The 24,528-nt window shown below is 45.9% G+C and overlaps 1 protein-coding gene across 1 annotated transcript in view; it reads left to right on the top strand.

Annotated features, from left to right (window-relative positions):
- The first annotated feature begins 3,121 nt into the window (after positions 1-3,121).
- The window catches only part of LOC129843452 (regulator of G-protein signaling 7-like), a 43,578-nt gene continuing 22,171 nt past the window's right edge, over positions 3,122-24,528 (top strand). The window contains exons 1-3 of the mRNA XM_055912164.1: positions 3,122-3,471; positions 4,549-4,661; positions 22,199-22,295. Coding sequence (XP_055768139.1) covers positions 4,584-4,661; positions 22,199-22,295 — 175 coding nt within the window. The 5' untranslated portion in view covers positions 3,122-3,471; positions 4,549-4,583. The remainder of the gene's footprint in view (positions 3,472-4,548; positions 4,662-22,198; positions 22,296-24,528) is intronic.

Raw genomic sequence — 24,528 nt, 5'->3', positions numbered from 1 at the left:
CCGGTGGATTAGGTAGGAGAACGTACACGGTGTGGATCCTACGTCTCAGGAACGTCTGGTGGATCCTACGTCTCAGGAACGTCTGGTGGATTAGGTAGTAGAACGTACACGGTGTGGATCCTACGTCTCAGGAACGTCTGGTGGATCCTACGTCTCAGGAACGTCTGGTGGATTAGGTAGTAGAACGTTACACGGTGTGGATCCTACGTCTCAGGAACGTCTGGTGGATTAGGTAGGCGAACGTACACGGTGTGGATCCTACGTCTCAGGAACGTCTGGTGGATTAGGTAGTAGAACGTACACGGTGTGGATCCTACGTCTCAGGAACGTCTGGTGGATTAGGTAGTAGAACGTTACACGGTGTGGATCCTACGTCTCAGGAACGTCTGGTGGATTAGGTGGTAGAACGTACACGGTGTGGACCCTACGTCTCAGGAACGTCTGGTGGATTAGGTAGTAGAACGTACACGGTGTGGATCCTACGTCTCAGGAACGTCTGGTGGATTAGGTAGGAGAACGTACACGGTGTGGATCCTACGTCTCAGGAACGTCTGGTGGATTAGGTGGTAGAACGTACACGGTGTGGATCCTACGTCTCAGGAACGTCTGGTGGATTAGGTGGTAGAACGTTACACGGTGTGGATCCTACGTCTCAGGAACGTCTGGTGGATTAGGTAGTAGAACGTTACACGGTGTGGATCCTACGTCTCAGGAACGTCTGGTGGATTAGGTAGTAGAACGTACACGGTGTGGATCCTACGTCTCAGGAACGTCTGGTGGATTAGGTAGGAGAACGTTACACGGTGTGGATCCTACGTCTCAGGAACGTCTGGTGGATTAGGTAGTAGAACGTACACGGTGTGGATCCTACGTCTCAGGAACGTCTGGTGGATTAGGTAGTAGAACGTACACGGTGTGGATCCAACGTCTCAGGAACGTCTGGTGGATTAGGTAGTAGAACGTTACACTGCGTGGATCCTACGTCTCAGGAACGTCTGGTGGATTAGGTAGGAGAACGTACACGGTGTGGATCCTACGTCTCAGGAACGTCTGGTGGATCCTACGTCTCAGGAACGTCTGGTGGATTAGGTAGTAGAACGTACACGGTGTGGATCCTACGTCTCAGGAACGTCTGGTAGATTAGGTAGTAGAACGTACACGGTGTGGATCCTACGTCTCAGGAACGTCTGGTGGATTAGGTAGTAGAACGTACAGGGTATGGATCCTACATCTCAGGAACGTCTGGTGGATTAGGTAGTAGAACGTACACGGTGTGGATCCTACGTCTCAGGAACGTCTGGTGGATTAGGTAGTAGAACGTACACGGTGTGGATCCTACGTCTCAGGAACGTCTGGTGGATTAGGTAGTAGAACGTTACACGGTGTGGATCCTACGTCTCAGGAACGTCTGGTGGATTAGGTAGGAGAACGTACACGGTGTGATAGGACCATCTGGTTGATTGTGCATTCAACACACGAAGCAGTCAGTCCAGCAGGAGTCAATGAACTGTTTGTCTTCCATCCTCAGGAGTCAATGAACTGTTTGTCTTCACTCCATAGGAGTCAATGAACTGTTTGTCTTCAAGACTCAGGAGTCAATGAACTGTTTGTCTTCAAGACTCAGGAGTCAATGAACTGTTTGTCTTCAAGACTCAGGAGTCAATGAACTGTTTGTCTTCAAGACTCAGGAGTCAATAAACAGTTTGTCTTCAAGACTCAGGAGTCAATGAACTGTTTGTTTTCAATCTTCAGGAGTCAATGAACTGTTTGTCTTCAAGACTCAGGAGTCAATGAACTGTTTGTCTTCAATCTTCAGGAGTCAATGAACTGTTTGTCTTCAAGCTTCAGGAGTCAATTAACTGTTTGTCTTCAAGCTTCAGGAGTCTATGAACTGTTTGAGTTCACTTCCATTGTGTTAGTACAGATGATGACTCCAGCTAGACACAGGGGACATACTAACTAAGATGTAGAGACAGTAAACTGTTTGATGATACCTTTATATAATTAATGTTTTCAGTGATTCGTGATGTGTGAAACAGCGAAGGCCTTTACCCTTTTACAATCGATCATGTTAGTCATTTAGCCGATGCTCTTATCCAGAGAGACTTACAGTTAGTGCATTCCTCTTCAGACAGCCACCACATATCACACTCGTAGTGAGTCCATGTTTTCCTCAGTAAAATAGCTATCAGCAAAGTCACGGCTAGTAAGAGGGAAAATAGTCAAGCTCGAGTGTTAGGTTACGAAATGCTTTTCAACATTTAAAAAATAAAAATAAAAATGTGTACTCTTTTCCCTTTGAAAAGAGGGGAAAGATATCTTTCTTGATACATTTTCAGTATATCACCTTGGTCTACAAAAGAACATAATAAGCCATAAACCTTATCTATTGTTTATTGTAGAGGCAGTACTATTAGACTGTTACATTAATTTGTTCTTTGAGATATATGGCAGGAAGGCAGGTTGTGTGGAGAGGAGAGGGAGGACGGAGGTCGATGCCTTTTTAGCCGTGCAGTTGTCAAGGCGCTCGAGATTCCTGACACGTGATTGGCCAAGGAGTCGATGCGCGTCCACGTGCTAGTTATGAGCGCGCTCCCGCCAGCCCCGCGCCCGTCTGTAACAGAGAGGATGGTGAAGCGAGAGGGATAGCTGGGCCGCCAAACTGTCTTTTCCAGCAGGTGTCATTTTTTCGTTGTTTTCACTCACCGGTGAGGATCTTTTTATATGGAGGTCTATGAGAGGTTGTAAAATTTGTTTTAAAAAACACGTATGGCTTATTTGATCAAACAGACGTTTCTTCAGGATGAGGTTATTACGAGTGTACTGATATAAGTAGGACACGAGACATCCGGGCAACTTTGAGAAAAAAAACACTTTATATCGGAGTTGTGTCTGGTCGTCACTAGTTATCACAGCCACAAAGTCTTAAAAACCGCCCATGTGTACAATTTATCTTCTTAAAATGTGATTTTAAACCTAACCCTAGTCACACTGCTAACCTTATGCCTAACCTTAAATGAAGACCAAAAAGCTCAATTAATTTGTGATAGACGTTTTGACTTTGTGGCTTTGGTAACTATTGGAAACCGTTGTGCCTGTTGTTTACCTGCGTATCTGCCCTGTCATTGGTTAGAATGGTCCCACCTGATCTTGCCGCCTCCGGAATACCTTCCATTTTTGAGGACACTTATTTTCCATTGTTAGAGCGGCCACTTGATTATCTGTCCAATATAATAGATCATCTGTGCCTGAACATCAAGCTCCGTTCGTGGTGTAGAGAGAAGAGAAGAGTAAAGAGGAGAGGACTGGTAGAGAGAGCGCCACAGTCTGACTGCAAGCATCGATAGAAAGAACGCCATATTTACATCATTTCCAATGAATTATCATCACATTCCTTCGACTGACAACCTGACAACCTGATCTGACGGTCTCTATCGGAACACAGAGTCTTCCTCACGGGCTTTGATCGGGGTAGGATACACCTCAAATATCTCTCGTGGTTTAGCTAGCAACACGTCTTTGTTTTCTCCTCCGGGGAACGTACCGGGACAACAAATCTAGACCGGATAGCTGTACTAGTTGCATTGCGCGCCTCACTTTAGTTATAGGAGCTGTCCCAGGTCCTGGAACCGATAGTAGCTCCTAATATATTACTGGCGTTTCACCCCTTAGTTATTGAATAGATTCATGTGGGTGGCTTGCTACCCTGTGCATGTTGATACACTTAAAAGTTTCCGTTTTTAAAACCGACTAGGATACGGTCATTTAACATCATATTTGAATAAGGTGTCACCTCCTTCCTTGACGGTTCCATAACATCGATGTAAAATAAGTTGATTGCTCATTTTGAGAAGAAAAATAAGTATTGTGAGGGTTATCTACACTAAAGCTACGTTTTTTCACTGAAAGGTTCAGGATTTTACATGTTTTTATTCTGAAACTAGATATTTCCAAGACAAAATACCTGAATTGTAATCCTAAAATGAAACAGAAGAGTGATTGGGTGTAGGCTATCCGCAATAGTTAACAGAAGCTGGAGACTCATATCTCCCTCACTAGCTTTAAGCACCAGCTGTCAGAGCAGCTCACAGATCACTGCACCTGTACATAGCCCATCTGTAAATTGCCCATCTGTAAATTGCCCATCCAACTATCTCATCCCCCACACTGTTATTTATTTATTTTTTGCTCCTTTGCACCTCAATATCTCTACTTGCACATTCATCTTCTGCACATCTATCACTCCAGTGTTTATTTGCTAAATTGTAATTATTTTGCCACTATGGCCTATTTATTGCCTTACCTCCCTTGCACACACTGTACATAGATTTTTCATTTTTCTTTTCAATGTTCTTTTTCTATTGTGTTATTGACTGTATGTTTGTTTTACCCCATGTGTCACTCTGTGTTGTTGTTTGTGTCGAACTGCTTTGCTTTATCTTGGCCAGGTCGCAGTTGTAAATGAGAACTTGTTCTCAACCGGCCGACCTGGTTAAATAAAGGTGAAATAAAACAAAAAATCTTCTCTTTCCCATCTCTCTCTTCCAGGAGCACTTCACACTGCCAGGAGATCACGTTAAGCCATGGCGCAGACAAACAGTTATAGTCAGAGCAGCAATGGAGTGGCTGATGAAGCCCCCAACATGCTGGTCTACAGAAAGGTAAGAAAGGCATCTAATGTAAATAACCTAATGGGTTCTGATACCTCTCCTCCTAATGGGTTCTGATACCTCTCCTCGGTTCTGATACCTCTCCTCCTAATGGGTTCTGATACCTCTCCTCCTAATGGGTTCTGACACCTCTCCTCCTAATGAGTTCTGATACTTCTCCTCCTAATGGGTTCTGATACCTCTCCTCCTAATGGGTTCTGATACCTCTCCTCCTAATGGGTTCTGATACCTCCCCTCCTAATGGGTTCTGATACCTCTCCTCCTAATGGGTTCTGATACCTCCCCTCCTAATGGGTTCTGATACCTCTCCTCCTAATGGATTCTGATACCTCTCCTCCTAATGGGTTCTGGTACCTCTCCTCCTAATGGGTTCTGATACCTCTCCTCCTAATGAGTTCTGATACCTCTCCTCCTAATGGGTTCTGATACCTCTCCTCCTAATGGGTACTGATACTTCTCCTCCTAATGGGTTCTGATACCTCTCCTCCTAATGGGTTCTGATACCTCTCCTCCTAATGGGTTCTGATACCTCTCCTCCTAATGGGTTCTGATACCTCTCCTCCTAATGGGTTCTGACACCTCTCCTCCTAATGGGTTCTGATACCTCTCCTCCTAATGGGTTCTGATACCTCTCCTCCTAATGGGGTCTGGTACCTCTCCTCCTAATGGGTTCTGATGCCTCTCCTCCTAATGGGTTCTGATACCTCTCCTCCTAATGGGTTCTGATACCTCTCCTCCTAATGGGTTCTGATACCTCTCCTCCTAATGGGGTTCTGATACCTCTCCTCCTAATGGGTTCTGGTACCTCTCCTCCTAATGGGTTCTGATACCTCTCCTCCTAATGGGTTCTGATACCTCTCCTCCTAATGGGTTCTGGTACCTCTCCTCCTAATGGGTTCTGATACCTCTCCTCCTAATGGGTTCTGGTACCTCTCCTCCTAATGGGTTCTGATACCTCTCCTCCTAATGGGTTCTGATACCTCTGCTCCTAATGGGTTCTGATACCTCTCCTCCTAATGGGTTCTGATACCTCTCCTCGGTTCTGATACCTCTCCTCCTAATGGGTTCTGATACCTCTCCTCCTAATGGGTTCTGATACCTCTCCTCCTAATGGGTTCTGATACCTCTCCTCCTAATGGGTTCTGATACCTCTGCTCCTAATGGGTTCTGGTACCTCTCCTCCTAATGGGTTCTGACACCTCTCCTCCTAATGGGTTCTGACACCTCTCCTCCTAATGGGTTCTGATACCTCTCCTCCTAATGGGTTCTGATACCTCTCCTCGGTTCTGATACCTCTCCTCCTAATGGGTTCTGATACCTCTCCTCCTAATGGGTTCTGACACCTCTCCTCCTAATGAGTTCTGATACTTCTCCTCCTAATGGGTTCTGATACCTCTCCTCATAATGGGTTCTGATACCTCTCCTCCTAATGGGTTCTGATACCTCCCCTCCTAATGGGTTCTGATACCTCTCCTCCTAATGGGTTCTGATACCTCTCCTCCTAATGAGTTCTGATACATCTCCTCCTAATGGGTTCTGATACCTCTCCTCCTAATGGGTACTGATACTTCTCCTCCTAATGGGTTCTGATACCTCTCCTCCTAATGGGTTCTGATACCTCTCCTCCTAATGGGTTCTGATACCTCTCCTCCTAATGGGTTCTGATACCTCTCCTCCTAATGGGTTCTGACACCTCTCCTCCTAATGGGTTCTGATACCTCTCCTCCTAATGGGTTCTGATACCTCTCCTCCTAATGGGGTCTGGTACCTCTCCTCCTAATGGGTTCTGATGCCTCTCCTCCTAATGGGTTCTGATACCTCTCCTCCTAATGGGTTCTGATACCTCTCCTCCTAATGGGTTCTGATACCTCTCCTCCTAATGGGGTTCTGATACCTCTCCTCCTAATGGGTTCTGGTACCTCTCCTCCTAATGGGTTCTGATACCTCTCCTCCTAATGGGTTCTGGTACCTCTCCTCCTAATGGGTTCTGGTACCTCTCCTCCTAATGGGTTCTGATACCTCTCCTCCTAATGGGTTCTGGTACCTCTCCTCCTAATGGGTTCTGATACCTCTCCTCCTAATGGGTTCTGATACCTCTGCTCCTAATGGGTTCTGATACCTCTCCTCCTAATGGGTTCTGATACCTCTCCTCGGTTCTGATACCTCTCCTCCTAATGGGTTCTGATACCTCTCCTCCTAATGGGTTCTGATACCTCTCCTCCTAATGGGTTCTGATACCTCTGCTCCTAATGGGTTCTGGTACCTCTCCTCCTAATGGGTTCTGACACCTCTCCTCCTAATGGGTTCTGACACCTCTCCTCCTAATGGGTTCTGATACCTCTCCTCCTAATGGGTTCTGATACCTCTCCTCGGTTCTGATACCTCTCCTCCTAATGGGTTCTGATACCTCTCCTCCTAATGGGTTCTGATACTTCTCCCCCTAATGGGTTCTGATACCTCTCCTTCTAATGGGTTCTGATACCTCTCCTCCTAATGGGTTCTGATACCTCTCCTCCTAATGGGTTCTGATACCTCTCCTCCTAATGGGTTCTGATACCTCTCCTCCTAATGGGTTCTGATACCTCTCCTCCTAATGGGTTCTGATACCTCTCCTCCTAATGGGTTCTGGTACCTCTCCTCCTAATGGGTTCTGACACCTCTCCTCCTAATGGGTTCTGACACCTCTCCTCCTAATGGGTTCTGATACCTCTCCTCCTAATGGGTTCTGATACCTCTCCTCGGTTCTGATACCTCTCCTCCTAATGGGTTCTGATACCTCTCCTCCTAATGGGTTCTGATACCTCTCCTCCTAATGGGTTCTGATACCTCTCCTTCTAATGGGTTCTGATACCTCTCCTCCTAATGGGTTCTGATACCTCTCCTCCTAATGGGTTCTGATACCTTTCCTCCTAATGGGTTCTGATACCTCTCCTCCTAATGGGTTCTGATACCTCTCCTCCTAATGGGTTCTGATACCTCTCCTCCTAATGGGTTCTGATACCTCTCCTCCTAATGGGTTCTGATACCTCTCCTCCTAATGGGTTCTGATACCTCTGCTCCTAATGGGTTCTGGTACCTCTCCTCCTAATGGGTTCTGACACCTCTCCTCCTAATGGGTTCTGACACCTCTCCTCCTAATGGGTTCTGATACCTCTCCTCCTAATGGGTTCTGATACCTCTCCTCGGTTCTGATACCTCTCCTCCTAATGGGTTCTGATACCTCTCCTCCTAATGGGTTCTGATACCTCTCCTCCTAATGGGTTCTGATACCTCTCCTCCTAATGGGTTCTGATACCTCTCCTCCTAATGGGTTCTGATACCTCCCCTCCTAATGGGTTCTGATACCTCTCCTCCTAATGGGTTCTGATACCTCTCCTCCTAATGGGTTCTGGTACCTCTCCTCCTAATGGGTTCTGACACCTCTCCTCCTAATGGGTTCTGACACCTCTCCTCCTAATGGGTTCTGATACTTCTCCCCCTAATGGGTTCTGATACCTCTCCTTCTAATGGGTTCTGATACCTCTCCTCCTAATGGGTTCTGATACCTCTCCTCCTAATGGGTTCTGATACCTCTCCTCCTAATGGGTTCTGATACCTCTCCTCCTAATGGGTTCTGATACCTCTCCTCCTAATGGGTTCTGATACCTCTCCTCCTAATGGGTTCTGGTACCTCTCCTCCTAATGGGTTCTGACACCTCTCCTCCTAATGGGTTCTGATACCTCTCCTCCTAATGGGTTCTGATACCTCTCCTCGGTTCTGATACCTCTCCTCCTAATGGGTTCTGATACCTCTCCTCCTAATGGTTTCTGATACCTCTCCTCCTAATGGGTTCTGATACCTCTCCTCCTAATGGGTTCTGATACCTCTCCCCCTAATGGGTTCTGATACCTCTCCTTCTAATGGGTTCTGATACCTCTCCTCCTAATGGGTTCTGATACCTCTCCTCCTAATGGGTTCTGATACCTCTCCTCCTAATGGGTTCTGATACCTCTCCTCCTAATGGGTTCTGATACCTCTCCTCCTAATGGGTTCTGGTACCTCTCCTCCTAATGGGTTCTGACACCTCTCCTCCTAATGGGTTCTGATACCTCTCCTCCTAATGGGTTCTGATACCTCTCCTCGGATCTGATACCTCTCCTCCTAATGGGTTCTGATATCTCTCCTTCTAATGGGTTCTGGTACCTCTCCTCCTAATGGGTTCTGATACCTCTCCTCCTAATGGGTTCTGATACCTCTCCTCCTAATGGGTTCTGATACCTCTCCTCCTAATGGGTTCTGATACCTCTCCTCCTAATGAGTTCTGATACCTCTCCTCCTAATGGGTTCTGATACCTCTCCTCCTAATGGGTTCTGATACCTCTCCTCCTAATGGGTTCTGATACCTCTCCTCCTAATGGGTTCTGATACCTCTCCTCCTAATGGGTTCTGATACCTCTCCTCCTAATGGGTTCTGGTACCTCTTAATGGGTTCTGATACCTCTCCTCCTAATGGGTTCTGATACCTCTCCTCCTAATGGGTTCTGGTACCTCTTAATGGGTTCTGATACCTCTCCTCCTACGTCCCCGACCCAAATTGTTCAGGTGGTGGGTGTTGGTGCTCTCTCCATAATGGAATGATAACTTCTATGGATGGTCATGTCTTGGATACCATACCATAGAATCAGGAGTTGCATGATTACCTCTACAACAGTGACTGTCCCATGATTACCTCTACAACAGTGACTGTCCCATGATCACCACTACAACAGTGACTGTCCCATGATTACCTCTACAACAGTGACTGTCCCATGATTACCACTACAACAGTGACTGTCCCATGATTACCACTACAACAGTGACTGTCCCATGATCACCTCTACAACAGTGACTGTCCCATGATCACCTCTACAACAGTGACTGTCCCATGATTACCTCTACAACAGTGACTGTCCCATGATCACCAACAGTGACTGTCCCATGATCACCAACAGTGACTGTCCCATGATTACCTCTACAACAGTGACTGTCCCATGATCACCTCTACAACAGAGACTGTCCCATGATCACCTGGGCCAGCCGCTCTTAAATAGCACCCAGGTGATAATTGACTTTCGTAGTTAAATTAAGGTAAAAAACAAAAAACACCTTGGCTGTTGGTACGTTTTGAGGACTATCGTTTTCTCTAGGGACAGTCCTGCTAAAAGCTAGCAGGTAGGAGGAGCTTCTCTGCAGGTTTCTTGTAGGATGACAATGTCTTTATTTATTTGGTTTAGTCCAGGTTTTTCTCTCTCTCTCCCTCCCTCTCTTTCTCTCTCTCTCTCTCTACTTTTGCCTAGAGCCCTATGGTAATAGTGCACCATTTGGGAGTCAGTCCCTCTAGTCCTCTGAGGTGATTCCAGGCGCATCATCCCATTTGCACTTTACTCATGAACGTTATGTTCTCTGTATTTTTAGAAGACACTTCCTGTAGGTAGACGTTATGTTCTCTGTATTTTTAGAAGACACTTCCTGTAGGTAGACGTTATGTTCTCTGTATTTTTAGAAGACACTTCCTGTAGGTAGACGTTATGTTCTCTGTATTTTTAGAAGACACTTCCTGTAGGTATTCATAGTGTCTGGGATTGTCTCATGCTTGGTGTTTCAGAGTGCACTGGACCAAGTGAAACACGCCTGGGAAAGTGTATGCTTTTGAGAAGCAAATAACCATTCCAATTCTTTGGTGTATGTCCTTTAATGTCTGAAGAGTCAGTTTGATGTCCTTTAATGTCTGAGGAGTCAGTTTAATGTCTGAGGAGTCAGTTTGATGTCTGAAGAGTCAGTTTGATGTCTGAAGAGTCAGTTTGATGTCTGAAGAGTCAGTTTAATATCTGAGGAGTCAGTTTGATGTCCTTTAATGTCTGAGGAGTCAGTTTGATGTCTGAGGAGTCAGTTTGATGTCCTTTAATGTCTGAGGAGTCAGTTTGATGTCTGAGGAGTCAGTTTGATGTCCTTTAATGTCTGAGGAGTCAGTTTGATGTCTGAGGAGTCAGTTTGATGTCCTTTAATGTCTGAGGAGTCAGTTTGATGTTCTTTAATGTCTGAAGAGTCAGTTTGATGTCTGAGGAGTCAGTTTGATGTCCTTTAATGTCTGAGGAGTCAGTTTGATGTTCTTTAATGTCTGAGGAGTCAGTTTGATGTCCTTTAATGTCTGAGGAGTCAGTTTGATGTCTGAGGAGTCAGTTTGATGTCCTTTAATGTCTGAGGAGTCAGTTTGATGTCTGAGGAGTCAGTTTGATGTCCTTTAATGTCTGAGGAGTCAGTTTGATGTCTGAGGAGTCAGTTTGATGTCCTTTAATGTCTGAGGAGTCAGTTTGATGTTCTTTAATGTCTGAAGAGTCAGTTTGATGTCTGAGGAGTCAGTTTGATGTCCTTTAATGTCTGAGGAGTCAGTTTGATGTTCTTTAATGTCTGAGGAGTCAGTTTGATGTTCTTTAATGTCTGAGGAGTCAGTTTGATGTCCTTTAATATCTGAGGAGTCAGTTTGATGTCCTTTAATATAGGAGTCAGTTTGATGTCCTTTAATATCTGAGGAGTCAGTTTGATGTCTGAGGAGTCAGTTTCATGTCCTTTAATGTCTGAGGAGTCAGTTTGATGTTCTTTAATGTCTGAGGAGTCAGTTTGATGTCATTTAATATCTGAGGAGTCAGTTTGATGTCCTTTAATATCTGAGGAGTCAGTTTGATGTCTGAGGAGTCAGTTTCATGTCCTTTAATATCTGAGGAGTCAGTTTCATGTCCTTTAATGTCTGAGGAGTCAGTTTGATGTCTGAGGAGTCAGTTTGATGTCTGAGGAGTCAGTTTGATGTCCTTTAATGTCTGAGGAGTCAGTTTGATGTCCTTTAATGTCTGAGGAGTCAGTTTGATGTCCTTTAATGTCTGATGAGTCAGTTTGATGTCCTTTAATGTCTGAGGAGTCAGTTTGATGTCCTTTAATGTCTGAGGAGTCAGTTTAATGTCTTAGGAGTCAGTTTGATGTCCTTTATTGTCTGAGGAGTCAGTTTGATGTCCTTTAATGTCTGAGGAGTCAGTTTGATGTCTGAGGAGTCAGTTTGATGTCTTAGGAGTCAGTTTGATATCCTTTAGTGTCTGATGAGTCAGTTTGATGTCTGAGGAGTCAGGTTAATGTCTGAGGAGTCAGTTTAATGTCTGAGGAGTCAGTCTGATGTCTGAGGAGTCAGTTTGATGTCTGAGGAGTCAGTTTATTGTCTGAGGAGTCAGTTTGATGTCTGAGGAGTCAGGTTGATGCCTGAGGAGTCAGTTTGATGTCTGAGGAGTCAGTCTGAGGAGTCAGTTTATTGTCTGAGGAGTCAGGTTGATGCCTGAGGAGTCAGTTTATTGTCTGAGGAGTCAGGTTGATGCCTGAGGAGTCAGTTTATTGTCTGAGGAGTCAGTCTGATGTCTGAGGAGTCAGTCTGATGTCTGAGGAGTCAGTTTATTGTCTGAGGAGTCAGTTTGATGTCTGAGGAGTCAGTTTGATGCCTGAGGAGTCAGTTTGATGCCTGAGGAGTCAGTTTATTGTCTGAGGAGTCAGTTTGATGTCTGAGGAGTCAGTTTGATGTCTGAGGAGTCAGTTTGATGTCTGAGGAGTCAGTCTGATGTCTGAGGAGTCAGTTTGATGTCTGAGGAGTCAGTTTGATGTCTGAGGAGTCAGTTTGATGTCTGAGGAGTCAGGTCGATGCCTGAGGAGTCAGTCTGATGTTTGAGGAGTCAGTTTATTGTCTGAGGAGTCAGTTTGATGTCTGAGGAGTCAGGTCGATGCCTGAGGAGTCAGTTTATTGTCTGAGGAGTCAGTTTGATGTCTGAGGAGTCAGTTTGATGTCTGAGGAGTCAGTTTAATGTCTGAGGAGTCAGTTTAATGTCTGAGGAGTCAGTTTAATGTCTGAGGAGTCAGTTTAATGTCTGAGGAGTCAGTTTAGTGTCTGATGAGTCAGTTTAATGTCTGAGGAGTCCGTTTAATGTCTGAGGAGTCCGTTTAATGTCTGAGGAGTCCGTTTAATGTCTGAGGAGTCCGTTTAATGTCTGAGGAGTCAGGTCGATGCCTGAGGAGTCAGTTTATTGTCTGAGGAGTCAGTTTGATGTCTGAGGAGTCAGTTTGATGTCTGAGGAGTCAGTTTGATGTCTGAGGAGTCAGTTTGATGTCTGAGGAGTCAGTTTAATGTCTGAGGAGTCAGTTTAATGTCTGAGGAGTCAGTTTAGTGTCTGATGAGTCAGTTTAGTGTCTGATGAGTCAGTTTAATGTCTGAGGAGTCAGTTTAATGTCTGAGGAGTCCGTTTAATGTCTGAGGAGTCAGTTTAATGTCTGAGGAGTCAGTTTAATGTCTGAGGAGTCAGTTTAATGTCTGAGGAGTCAGTTTAATGTCTGAGGAGTCAGTTTAATGTCTGAGGAGTCAGTTTGATGTCTGAGGAGTCAGTTTAATGTCTGAGGAGTCAGTTTAATGTCTGAGGAGTCAGTTTAATGTCTGAGGAGTCAGTTTAATGTCTGAGGAGTCAGTTTAATGTCTGAGGAGTCAGGTTGATGAACACCTTCAGGACCAGAAGTAAAATGGATGGAAACGTCCAGTTCATCTGTTGGGAAGCAAATCATTATTCAAATTCTTTGGGCGAATGTCCTTTGATGTCTGATACTGTTTGAATATCATGCACATTGTGGACACCTTTTAATCACCAGATTTAATTTATATTATTATATGTCTGCCATCTCCTAACTTCCTCAACCCTGTCTGGCAGAGGATGGCTCAATGACAAGTTAAACCACAGCCCTGCTGTCTGCCATCTCCTAACTTCCTCAACCCTGTCTGGCAGAGGATGGCTCAATGACAAGTTAAACCACAGCCCTGCTGTCTGCCATCTCCTAACTTCCTCAACCCTGTCTGGCAGAGGATGGCTCAATGACAGATTAAACCACAGCCCTGCTGTCTGCCATCTCCTAACTTCCTCAACCCTGTCTGGCAGAGGATGGCTCAATGACAAGTTAAACCACAGCCCTGCTGTCTGCCATCTCCTAACTACCTCAACCCTGTCTGGCAGAGGATGGCTCAATGACAGATTCAACCACAGCCCTGCTGTCTGCCATCTCCTAACTTCCTCAACCCTGTCTGGCAGAGGATGGCTCAATGACAGATTCAACCACAGCCCTGCTGCCTGCCATCTCCTAACTACCTCAAACCTGTCTGGCAGAGGATGGCTCAATGACAAGTTAAACCACAGCCCTGCTGCCTGCCATCTCCTAACTACCTCAAACCTGTCTGGCAGAGGATGGCTCAATGACAAGTTAAACCACAGCCCTGCTGCCTGCCATCTCCTAACTACCTCAACCCTGTCTGGCAGAGGATGGCTCAATGACAAGTTAAACCACAGCCCTGCTGTCTGCCATCTCCTAACTACCTCAACCCTGTCTGGCAGAGGATGGCTCAATGACAGATTAAACCACAGCCCTGCTGCCTGCCGTGTCTTTGTGTTATTTTATCTTATTTTCTCTCCAGGGAATCACTTCCTTATCAACAGTAAGAGGTGATGTAGTGATGCTGTTATTAGATCTTATTTCTTAGTGATTATCCAGATTAACGTCAGACGGAGGAAGGTCATCCCTCTCTTCTCTCTCCTCCTCTCTCTCCTCACTTTCCTCTACTCTCTTGTCCTCTCCTCTCCTGTCTTGTCCCCTCTCTCCTCGCTTTCCTCTCCTGTCTTGTCCCCTCTCTCCTCGCTTTCCTCTCCTGTCTTGTCCCCTCTCTCCTCGCTTTCCTCTACTCTCTTGTCATCTGCTCTCTCCTCAGTTTCCTCTCCTCTCTTGTCCTCGTCTCTCTCTTCTCTCTTGTCCTCTCCTCTCTCGCTCCTCTTGCCTCTCTCTCCTCTCCTCTCTTGTCCTCTCCTCTCCTCTCTTGTCCTCTCCTCTCGTCTTTCTCCTTTCTCCTCTCTCTCCTCTCTTGTCCTCTCCCCTCTTTCCTCTCTCTCCTCTCATGTCCTCTCTCCTCTTTCCTCTCTCTCCTCTCCTGTCCTCTCCTCTCTCTGCTCTCCTCTGTTCTCTCTCCAACACAGTTTAGCTGCTGAATCAATTATAGTCCTGGAGGGCAGCTGTGAATACAGCAACGGGTGACGACCTCTGATGCTCTGAAAGTCGTTGCACTGAAACATTTAGCATCTTCTGAATCAGTCTTGCTCTTCAAACGGGCTGATAATGAATCAGGGTTATTTTAAATGAGAGCATCATGGCTGATAATAATGAATCAGGGTTATTTTAAATGAGAGCATTATGGCTGATAATAATGAATCAGGGTTATTTTAAATGAGAGCATCATGGCTGATAATAATGAATCAGGGTTATGTTAAATGAGAGTATCATGGCTGATATTAATGAATCAGGGTTCTTTTAAATGAGAGCATCATGGCTGATGATAATGAATCAGGGTTATTTTAAATGAGAGCATCATGGCTGATAATAATGAATCAGGGTTATTTTAAATGAGAGCATCATGGCTGATAATAATGAATCAGGGTTATTTTAAATGAGAGCATCATGGCTGATAATAATGAATCAGGGTTATTATAAATGAGAGCATCTGGCTGATAATAATGAATCAGGGTTATTTTAAATGAGAGCATCATGGCTGATAATAATGAATCAGGGTTATTATAAATGAGAGCATCATGGCTGATAATAATGAATCAGGGTTATTTTAAATGAGAGTAGCATGGCTGATAATAATGAATCAGGGTTATTTTAAATGAGAGCATCATGGCTGATAATAATGAATCAGGGTTTGTAGTAATGTTTTTAGGGTGTAATATTAATATTGCAGATCTTCCATCAATGTAATTGTCTGCATCATTTCCAATACCCCATATATTTTTGTAAATATATACAGTTAAAGTCGGAAGTTTACATACAAATCAAATCAAATGTATTTATTTAGCCCTTCTTACATCAGCTGATATCACAAAGTGCTGTACAGAAACCCAGCCTAAAACCCCAAACAGCAAGCAATGCAGGTGTAGAAGCACGGTGGCTAGGAAAAATTCCCAAGAAAGGCCAAAACCTAGGAAGAAACCTAGAGAGGAACCAGGCTATGAGGGGTGGCCAGTCCTCTTCTGGCTGTGCCGGGTGGAGATTATAACAGAACATGGCCAAGATGTTCAAAATGTTCATAAATGACCAGCAGGGTCAAATAATAATAATCACAGTGGTTGTCGAGGGTGCAGCAAGTCAGCACCTCAGGAGTAAATGTCAGTTGGCTTTTCATAGCCGATCATTCAGAGTATCTCTACCGCTCCTGCTGTCTCTAGAGAGTTGAAAACAGCAGGTCTGGGACAGGTAGGACGTCCGGTGAACAGGTCAGGGTTCCATAGCCGATCATTCAGAGTATCTCTACTGCTCCTGCTGTCTCTAGAGAGTTGAAAACAGCAGGTCTGGGACAGGTAGGACGTCCGGTGAACAGGTCAGGGTTCCATAGCCGATCATTAAGAGTATCTCTACTGCTCCTGCTGTCTCTAGAGAGTTGAAAACAGCAGGTCTGGGACAGGTAGCACATCCGGTGAAAAGGTCAGGGTTCCATAGCCGCAGGCAGAACAGTTGAAACTGGAGCAGCAGTTAAGGTTGGTGACATTAAAACTAGTTTTTCAACTAATCCCCACATTTCTTGTTAACAAACTATAGTTTTGGCAAGTCGGTTAGGACAGCTACTTTGTGCATGACACAAACAATTGTTTACAGACAGATTATTTCACCTATAATTCACTGTATCACGATTCCAGTGGGTCAGAAGTTTACATACACTAAGTTGACTGCGCCTTTAAACAGCTTGGAAAATTCCAGAAAATGATGTCATGGCTTTAGAAGCTTCTGATAGGCTAATTGACATCATTTGAGTCCATTGGAGATGGTACCTATGGATGTATTTCAAGGCCTACCTTCAAAATTTGTGCCTCTTTGCTTGACATCATGGGAAAATCAAAAGAAATCAGCCAAGACCTCAGAAAAAAAATTGTAGACCTCCACAAGTCTGGTTCATCCTTGGGAGCAATTTCCAAACGCCTGAAGGTACCACGTTCATCTGTACAAACAATAGTACGCAAGTATAAACACCATGAGACCACGCAGCTGTCATACCGCTCAGGAAGGAGACGTGTTCTGTTTCCTAGATATGAACGTACTTTGGTGCGAAAAGTGCGAATCAATCCCAGAACAACTGCAAAGGACCTTGTAAAGATGCTGGAGGAAACAGGTACAAAAGTATCTATATCCACAGTAAAACGAGTCCTATATCGACATAACCTGAAAGACCGCTCAGCAAGGAAGAAGCCACTGCTCCAAAACCGCCATAAAAAAGCCAGACTATGGTTTGCAACTGCACATTGGAACAAAGATTGTACATTTTGGAGAAATGTCCTCTGGTCTGATGAAACAAAAATAGAACTGCTTGGCCGTAATGACCATCCTTATGTTTGGAGGAAAAAGGGGGAGGCTTGCAACCCGAAGAACACCATCCCAACCGTGAAGCACGGGGGTGGCAGCATCATTTTGTGGGGGTGCTTTGCTGCAGGAGGGACTGGTGCACTTCACAAAATAGATGGCATCATGAGGCAGGAAAATTATGTGGATATATTGAAGCAACATCTCAAGACATCAGTCAGGAAGTTAAAGCTTGGTCGCAAATGGGTCTTCCAAATGGACAATGGACCCAAGCATACTTCCAAAGTTGTGGCGAAATGGCTTAAGGACAACAAGGTCTAGGAATTGGAGTGGCCATCACAAAGTCCTGACATCAATCCTATAGAAAATGTGTGGGTAATACTGAAAAAGTGTGTGCGAGCAAGGAGGCCTACAAACCTGACTCAGTTACACCAGCTCTGTCAGGAGGAATGGGCCAAAATTCACCCAACTTATTGTGGGAAGCTTGTGGAAGGCTACCCGACATGTTTGATCTAAGTTAAACAATTTAAAGGCAACGCTACCAAATACTAATTGACTGTATGTAAACTTCTGACCCACTGGGAATGTGATGAAATAAATAAAAGCTGAAATAAATCATTCTCTCTACTATTATTCTGACATTTCACATTCTTAAAATAAAGAAGTGATCCTAAATTACCTAAGACAGGGACTTTTAACTAGGATTAAATGTCAGGAATTGTGAAAAACTGAGTATAAATGTATTTGGTTTAGGTGTATGTAAACTTCCGACTTCAACTGTATATATATACAGTACCAATCAAAAGTTTGGATACACCTACTCATTCCAAGGTTATTCTTTATTTGTATTTTTTTTCTACATTGTAGAATAATAGTGAAGACATCAAAACTATGAAATAACACATATGGAATCATGTAGTAACCAAAAAAAGTGTTAAACAAATCAAAATATATTTTTATATTTGAGATTCTTCAAGGTAGCCACCCATTGGCCTTGATTACAGCTGTAACAAACCAGTTGCCTTGGTGACAGCTGTAACAAACCAGTTGCCTTGGTGACAGCTGTAACAAACCAGTTGCCTTGGTGACAGCTGTAACAAACCAGTTGCATTGGTGACAGCTGTAACAAACCAGTTGCCTTGGTGACAGCTGTAACAAACCAGTTGCCTTGGTGACAGCTGTAACAAACCAGTTGCCTTGGTGACAGCTGTAACAAACCAGTTGCCTTGGTGACAGCTGTAACAAACCAGTTGCCTTGATGACAGCTGTAACAAACCAGTTGCCTTGGTGACAGCTGTAACAAACCAGTTGCCTTGGTGACAGCTGTAACAAACCAGTTGCCTTGGTGACAGCTGTAACAAACCAGTTGGATAAAAGTGTTTTGTTGTTATACAGTATCCTCAAACAATGGAATGGTATTGTTTCACTGTAATAACTACTGTAAATTGGACACTGCAGTGAGATTAACAATCATTTAAGCTTTCTGACGATATAAGACATGTCAATGTCCCGGAAAAGTTGGCCGTTGTTTACAACACCATTCTAGTCACATATCGCATATTGAGAAGCAACTGTCCCGATTTAGGGACTCTGATCCTGTAGTTAACGATGATAGCTCCTTGACTCTCTCAGTCAATCAGAGAAGATTACTGCAGTGAAAAAACATGTTGGCTCTAAGATGGCTTTTGGGGTGGGAAGGGAGGCGAGAGAGGAGTGAACGAGAGGGGGGAGAGAGAGGGGGAGAGAGAGGAGAGAGGTGAGAGACCCCGAGGGAGAGAGAGGATGGAGAGAGATTGGAGTGAACGAGAGGAGGGGATGAGAGGAGGGGGAAAGAGGAGAGAGGGGAGAGAGCCAGAGGGAGAGAGAGGATGGAGAGAGTTCGGAGTGAACGAGAAGAGGGGAAGAGAGGAGGGAGAAAGAGGAGAGAGAGAGAGGAGTGAGCAGGAGGGAGAGAGAGGAGAGAAGAGTGAACGAGAGGGGAAGAGAGGAGGGGGAAAGAGGAGAGAGAGTGAGAAGTGAGCAGGAGGGAGAGAGAGGTGAGAGGAGGGAGATTAAGAGGGAGAGGGCGTTCAGGGAGGGAGAGGAGCGTTAGAGGGGAGAGAGGGAAAAGAAGAAGAGTGAGGGAAATTAGGAAGGGAATTGATGGAGAGGAGAGGTGAGGAGGAGAAGAGAGAATGAGGAGATGGCTGCCAAGCCCCTCCAGGAGAGAGACCGGGGGAGGGATCCTCCTGATCCAAATGTCATCCCTGTTTTGGGATTATCCTGCATTTCCTGTCACTGATCATCTCTCCCTCTCTCTCTCTCTCTCTCTGTTATCTTTCTCAAACCCCCTGTTTACTGTCTTCTGCCAGGGAATTCTAAAACACTTCTGGTTGATGGGTAGTTGTGAAAATCTGAAATAAAAATTTATGAGCCATATACTGTAGCTTCCTCTGGGTATGGGGTGGTCCCTGCGTATGGGGTGGTCCCTGGGTATGGGGTGGTTCCTGGGTATGGGGTGGTTCCTGAGTATGGGGTGTTCCCTGGGTATGGGGTGGTTCCTGAGTATGGGGTGGTCTCTGGGTATGGCGTGGTCTCTGGGTATGGGGTGGTCTCTGGGTATGGGGTGGTCTCTGGTTATGGGGTGGTCTCTGGGTACGGGGTGGTCCCTGGGTATGGGGTGGTCCCTGGTTATGGGGTGGTCTCTGGGTACGGGGTGGTCCCTGGGTACGGGGTGGTCTCTGGGTACGGGGTGGTCTCTGGGTATAGGGTGGTCTCTGGGTACGGGGTGGTCTCTGGGTATGGGGTGGTCTCTGGGTACGGGGTGGTCTCTGGGTACGGGGTGGTCTCTGGGTATAGGGTGGTCCCTGGGTACGGGGTGGTCTCTGGGTACGGGGTGGTCTCTGGGTATGGGGTGGTCTCTGGGTATGGGGTGGTCTCTGGTTATGGGGTGGTCTCTGGGTATGGGGTGGTCTCTGGGTACGGGGTGGTCTCTGGGTATGGGGTGGTCTCTGGGTATGGGGTGGTCTCTGGTTATGGGGTGGTCTCTGGGTATGGGGTGGTCTCTGGGTATGGGGTGGTCTCTGGGTATGGGGTGGTCCCTGGGTATGGGGTGGTCCCTGGGTACGGGGTGGTCTCTGGGTATGGGGTGGTCTCTGGGTATGGGGTGGTCCCTGGGTATGGGGTGGTCCCTGGGTACGGGGTGGTCCCTGGGTACGGGGTGGTCCCTGGGTACGGGGTGGTCTCTGGGTACGGGGTGGTCTCTGGGTACGGGGTGGTCTCTGGGTAAGGGGTGGTCTCTGGGTACGGGTTGGTCCCTGGGTACGGGGTGGTCCCTGGGTATGGGGTGGTCTCTGGGTATGGGGTGGTCCCTGGGTATGGGGTGGTCTCTGGGTACGGGGTGGTCTTTGGGTATGGGGTGGTCTCTGGGTATGGGGTAGTCTCTGGGTATGGGGTGGTCTCTGGGTATGGGGTGGTCTCTGGGTACGGGGTGGTCTCTGGGTATGGGGTGGTCCCTGGGTACGGGGTGGTCTCTGGGTATGGGGGGGTCCCTGGGTACGGGGTGGTCCCTGGGTACGGGGTGGTCTCTGGGTATGGGGGGGTCTCTGGGTATGGGGGGGTCCCTGGGTACGGGGTGGTCCCTGGGTACGGGGTGGTCTCTGGGTATGGGGGGGTCTCTGGGTATGGGGTGGTCCCTGGGTACGGGGTGGTCTCTGGGTATGGGGGGGTCTCTGGGTATGAGGTGGTCCCTGGGTATGGGGGGGTCTCTGGGTATGGGGGGGTCTCTGGGTATGGGGGGGTCTCTGGGTATGAGGTGGTCCCTGGGTATGGGGGGGTCTCTGGGTATGAGGTGGTCCCTGGGTATGGGGTGGTCTCTGGGTATGGGGTGGTCCCTGGGTATGGGGTGGTCCCTGGGTATGGGGTGGTCCCTGGGTACGGGGTGGTCCCTGGGTACGGGGGGGTCTCTGGGTACGGGGGGGTCTCTGGGTACGGGGTGGTCCCTGGGTATGAGGTGGTCCCTGGGTACGGGGGGGTCTCTGGGTACGGGGGGGTCTCTGGGTATGAGGTTGTCTCTGGGTATGGGGTGGTCCCTGGGTACGGGGTGGTCTCTGGGTATGGGGGGGTCTCTGGGTATGAGGTTGTCCCTGGGTATGGGGTGGTCCCTGGGTACGGGGTGGTCTCTGGGTATGGGGGGGTCTCTGGGTATGGGGTGGTCTCTGGGTATGGGGAAGAAAACATAAAAATGTACTCAACTTGACATTGGCTCAACTTACCCCATGGCCATTGGCTCAACTTACCCCATGGCCATTGGCTCAACTTACCCCAAGGCCATTGGCTCAACTTACCCCAAGGCCATGGCCTCAACTTACCCCATGGCCATTGGCTCAACCTACCCAATGGCCATTGGCTCAACTTACCCCATGGCCATTGGCTCAACTTACCCCAAGGCCATTGGCTCAACCTACCCCATGGCCATTGGCTCAACTTACCCCAAGGCCATTGGCTCAACTTACCCCAAGGCCATTGGCTCAACCTACCCCATGGCCATTGGCTCAACTTACCCCAAGGCCATTGGCTCAACTTACCCCAAGGCCATTGGCTCAACCTACCCCATGGCCATTGGCTCAACTTACCCCAAGGCCATTGGCTCAACTTACCCCAAGGCCATTGGCTCAACTTACCTCAAGGCCATTGGCTCAACTTACCCCAAGGCCATTAGCTCAACTTACCCCAAGGCAAACATTTAGACTATATCAGCCTACACAGCTAAAAGGATACACTTTCATGCTACATTTATGACCTCATATTGAAGCTAATAGAGATTTAACTGATGTTTATAACAATGTTAAAATGATCTACGTTGGTTTAGATACAAGCATAATGAAACCACTAACACAAATTCATTCAATCTGTTTTTTTGGCCCTAACTTGCTGGTCACTTTTTCCATGTGGTTTCTTCCTTCACAGACTCCATGAAATGATGACCTCTTCCTACATATTTGATCACATGATTCATTTGACTGTTTCCTAGGAACATCGGTGGCTCATCTTCCCCTACTCTCCCCTGACTATTGATGCTGCTGATGTTTGAGATAATCATTCAACCATCTCCTTTCTTTTCCAGATGGAAGATGTCATGGCTCATATGCAAGATGAGAAAAATGGAATTCCTGTCCGCACAGTCAAGAGTTTTTTATCTAAGATCCCAAGTGTTTTTTCAGGTAAGACAATTTTTTTTTTATAGTTACAGTAAAAATATGTTTGTGTGTGAGAGAGTGAGTGCGAAAGAAAGATATATATATATAGTATATACAGTTGAAGTCGGAAGTTTACAAACACTTAGGTTGGAGTCATTAATTAAAACTCGTTTTTCAACCAACTCCACAAATTTCTTTGCTAACAAACTATATTTTTGGCAAGTCGGTTAGTAGGACATCTACTTTGTGCATGACAAGTAATTTTCCCAAAAATTATTTACAGACAGATCATTTCACTTAAAATGTTCTGTATCACAATTCCAGTGCGTCAGAAGTTTACATACACTAAGTTGACTGTGCCTTTAAACAGCTTGGAAAATTCCAGAAAATTATGTCATGGCTTTAGAAGCTTCTGATAGGCTAATTGACATCATTTGAGTCCATTGGAGGTGTACCTGTGGATGTATTTCAAGGCCTACCTTCAAACTCAGTGCCTCTTTGCTTGACATCATGGGAAAACCAAAAGAAATCAGCCAAGACCTCAGAAAAACAATTGTAGACCTCCACAAGTCTGGTTCCTCCTTGGGAGCAATTTCCAAATGCCTGAAGGTACCACGTTCATCTGCACAAACAATAGTACGCAAGTATAAACACCATGGGACCACGCAGCCGTCATACCGCTCAGGAAGGAGACGCGTTCTGTCTCCTAGTGATGAACGTACTTTGGTGCGAAAAGTGCAAATCAATCCCAGAACAACAGCAAAGTACCTTGTGAAGATGCTGGAGGAAACAGGTACAAAAGTATCTATATCCACAGTAAAACGAGTCATATATCGACATAACCTGAAAGGCTGCTCAGCAAGGAAGAAGCAACTGCTCCCAAACCGCCATAAAAAAGACAGATTACGGTTTGCAACTGCACATGCAACTGAAAAAGATCGTACTTGTTGTGGAAATGTCCTCTGGTCTGATGAAACAAAAATAGAACTGTTTGGCCATAATCACCATCATTATGTTTGGAGGAAAAAGGGGGAGGCTTGCAAGCCGAAGAACACCATCCCAACCGTGAAGCACGGGGGTGGCAGCATCATGTTGTGGAGGTGCTTTGCTGCAGGAGGGACTGGTGCACTTCACAAAATAGATGGCATCATGAGAAGGACAATTATGTTGATATATTGAAGCAACATCTCAAGACATCAGTCAGGAAGTTAAAACTTGGTCGCAAATCGGTCTTCCAAATGGAAAATAACCCCAAGCATACTTCCGAAGTTGTGGCAAAATGACTTAAGGACAACAAAGTCAAGGTATTGGAGTGGCCATCACAAAGCCCTGACCTCCATCCTATGGAAAATGTGTGGACAAAACGGAAGAAAACCTTTCAAGAAGGTTTCAACAGAGATAGATGACGAACGGCGACATTCAAACACGTAAATACATTCATTGCTTCTTATTACCAAAACATGTGGCGGTTCGTGTGGATATGTATATCATTAATGTGAAGACAGTCCTAGAATGTTTCCACGATAAATGTCCCCTTTTTCTCTATGTATGTGTATTCTGTGTTATTATTTAGTTAGTTAGTAAATAGATAATTAAAACTAATTTGTATAGTACTGAATGATGAGGTTGGGGTTCTTGCAGATCCAAGAAGGTTACGACTGTTCCGAATGAGACTGATATGAGGTAATGATTAATACGTGACTGTTATCGATATATATAACTTATATATATCTTCTAGAGTTTAATTCTGGAGACGGTAACTCGTTAAACAACTTCTTCCGTGGTGCCCCCAAATTCCTAATGAGTTAAATGTTTCATAGTTCATTAAATCGGGTAACATTTAAACATAGTGGATTCAATAAATAACACTCATCAGATATAATGTACATCACTTCACAGAATACTAACCTCAACATTAAAACCTTCCAAATCCATATTCCATACCTAAAACCTTGATTTTGAACCAAAATACCTGAATGGACTGGTGGAGCTGGATGGCTGTCAGAGAGCTGGCTGGTCTATGGACTGGTGGAGCTGGATGGCTGTCAGAGAGCTGGCTGGTCTATGGGCTGGTGGAGCTGGACGGCTGTCAGAGAGAGCTGGCTAACCCTAACCCTAACCACAGCCAGAAGAGGACTGGCCACCCCTCATAGCCTGGTTCCTCTCTAGGTTTCTTCCTAGGTTCTGGCCTTTCCAGGGAGTTTTTCCTAGCCACCGTGCTTCTACACCTGCATTGCTTGCTGTTTGGGGTTTTAGG

The sequence above is a fragment of the Salvelinus fontinalis genome, unplaced genomic scaffold (assembly GCF_029448725.1).
Source record: "Salvelinus fontinalis isolate EN_2023a unplaced genomic scaffold, ASM2944872v1 scaffold_0137, whole genome shotgun sequence".
NCBI lineage: Eukaryota > Metazoa > Chordata > Actinopteri > Salmoniformes > Salmonidae > Salvelinus > Salvelinus fontinalis.
This window is presented reverse-complemented; position numbering and strand designations above follow the sequence as displayed.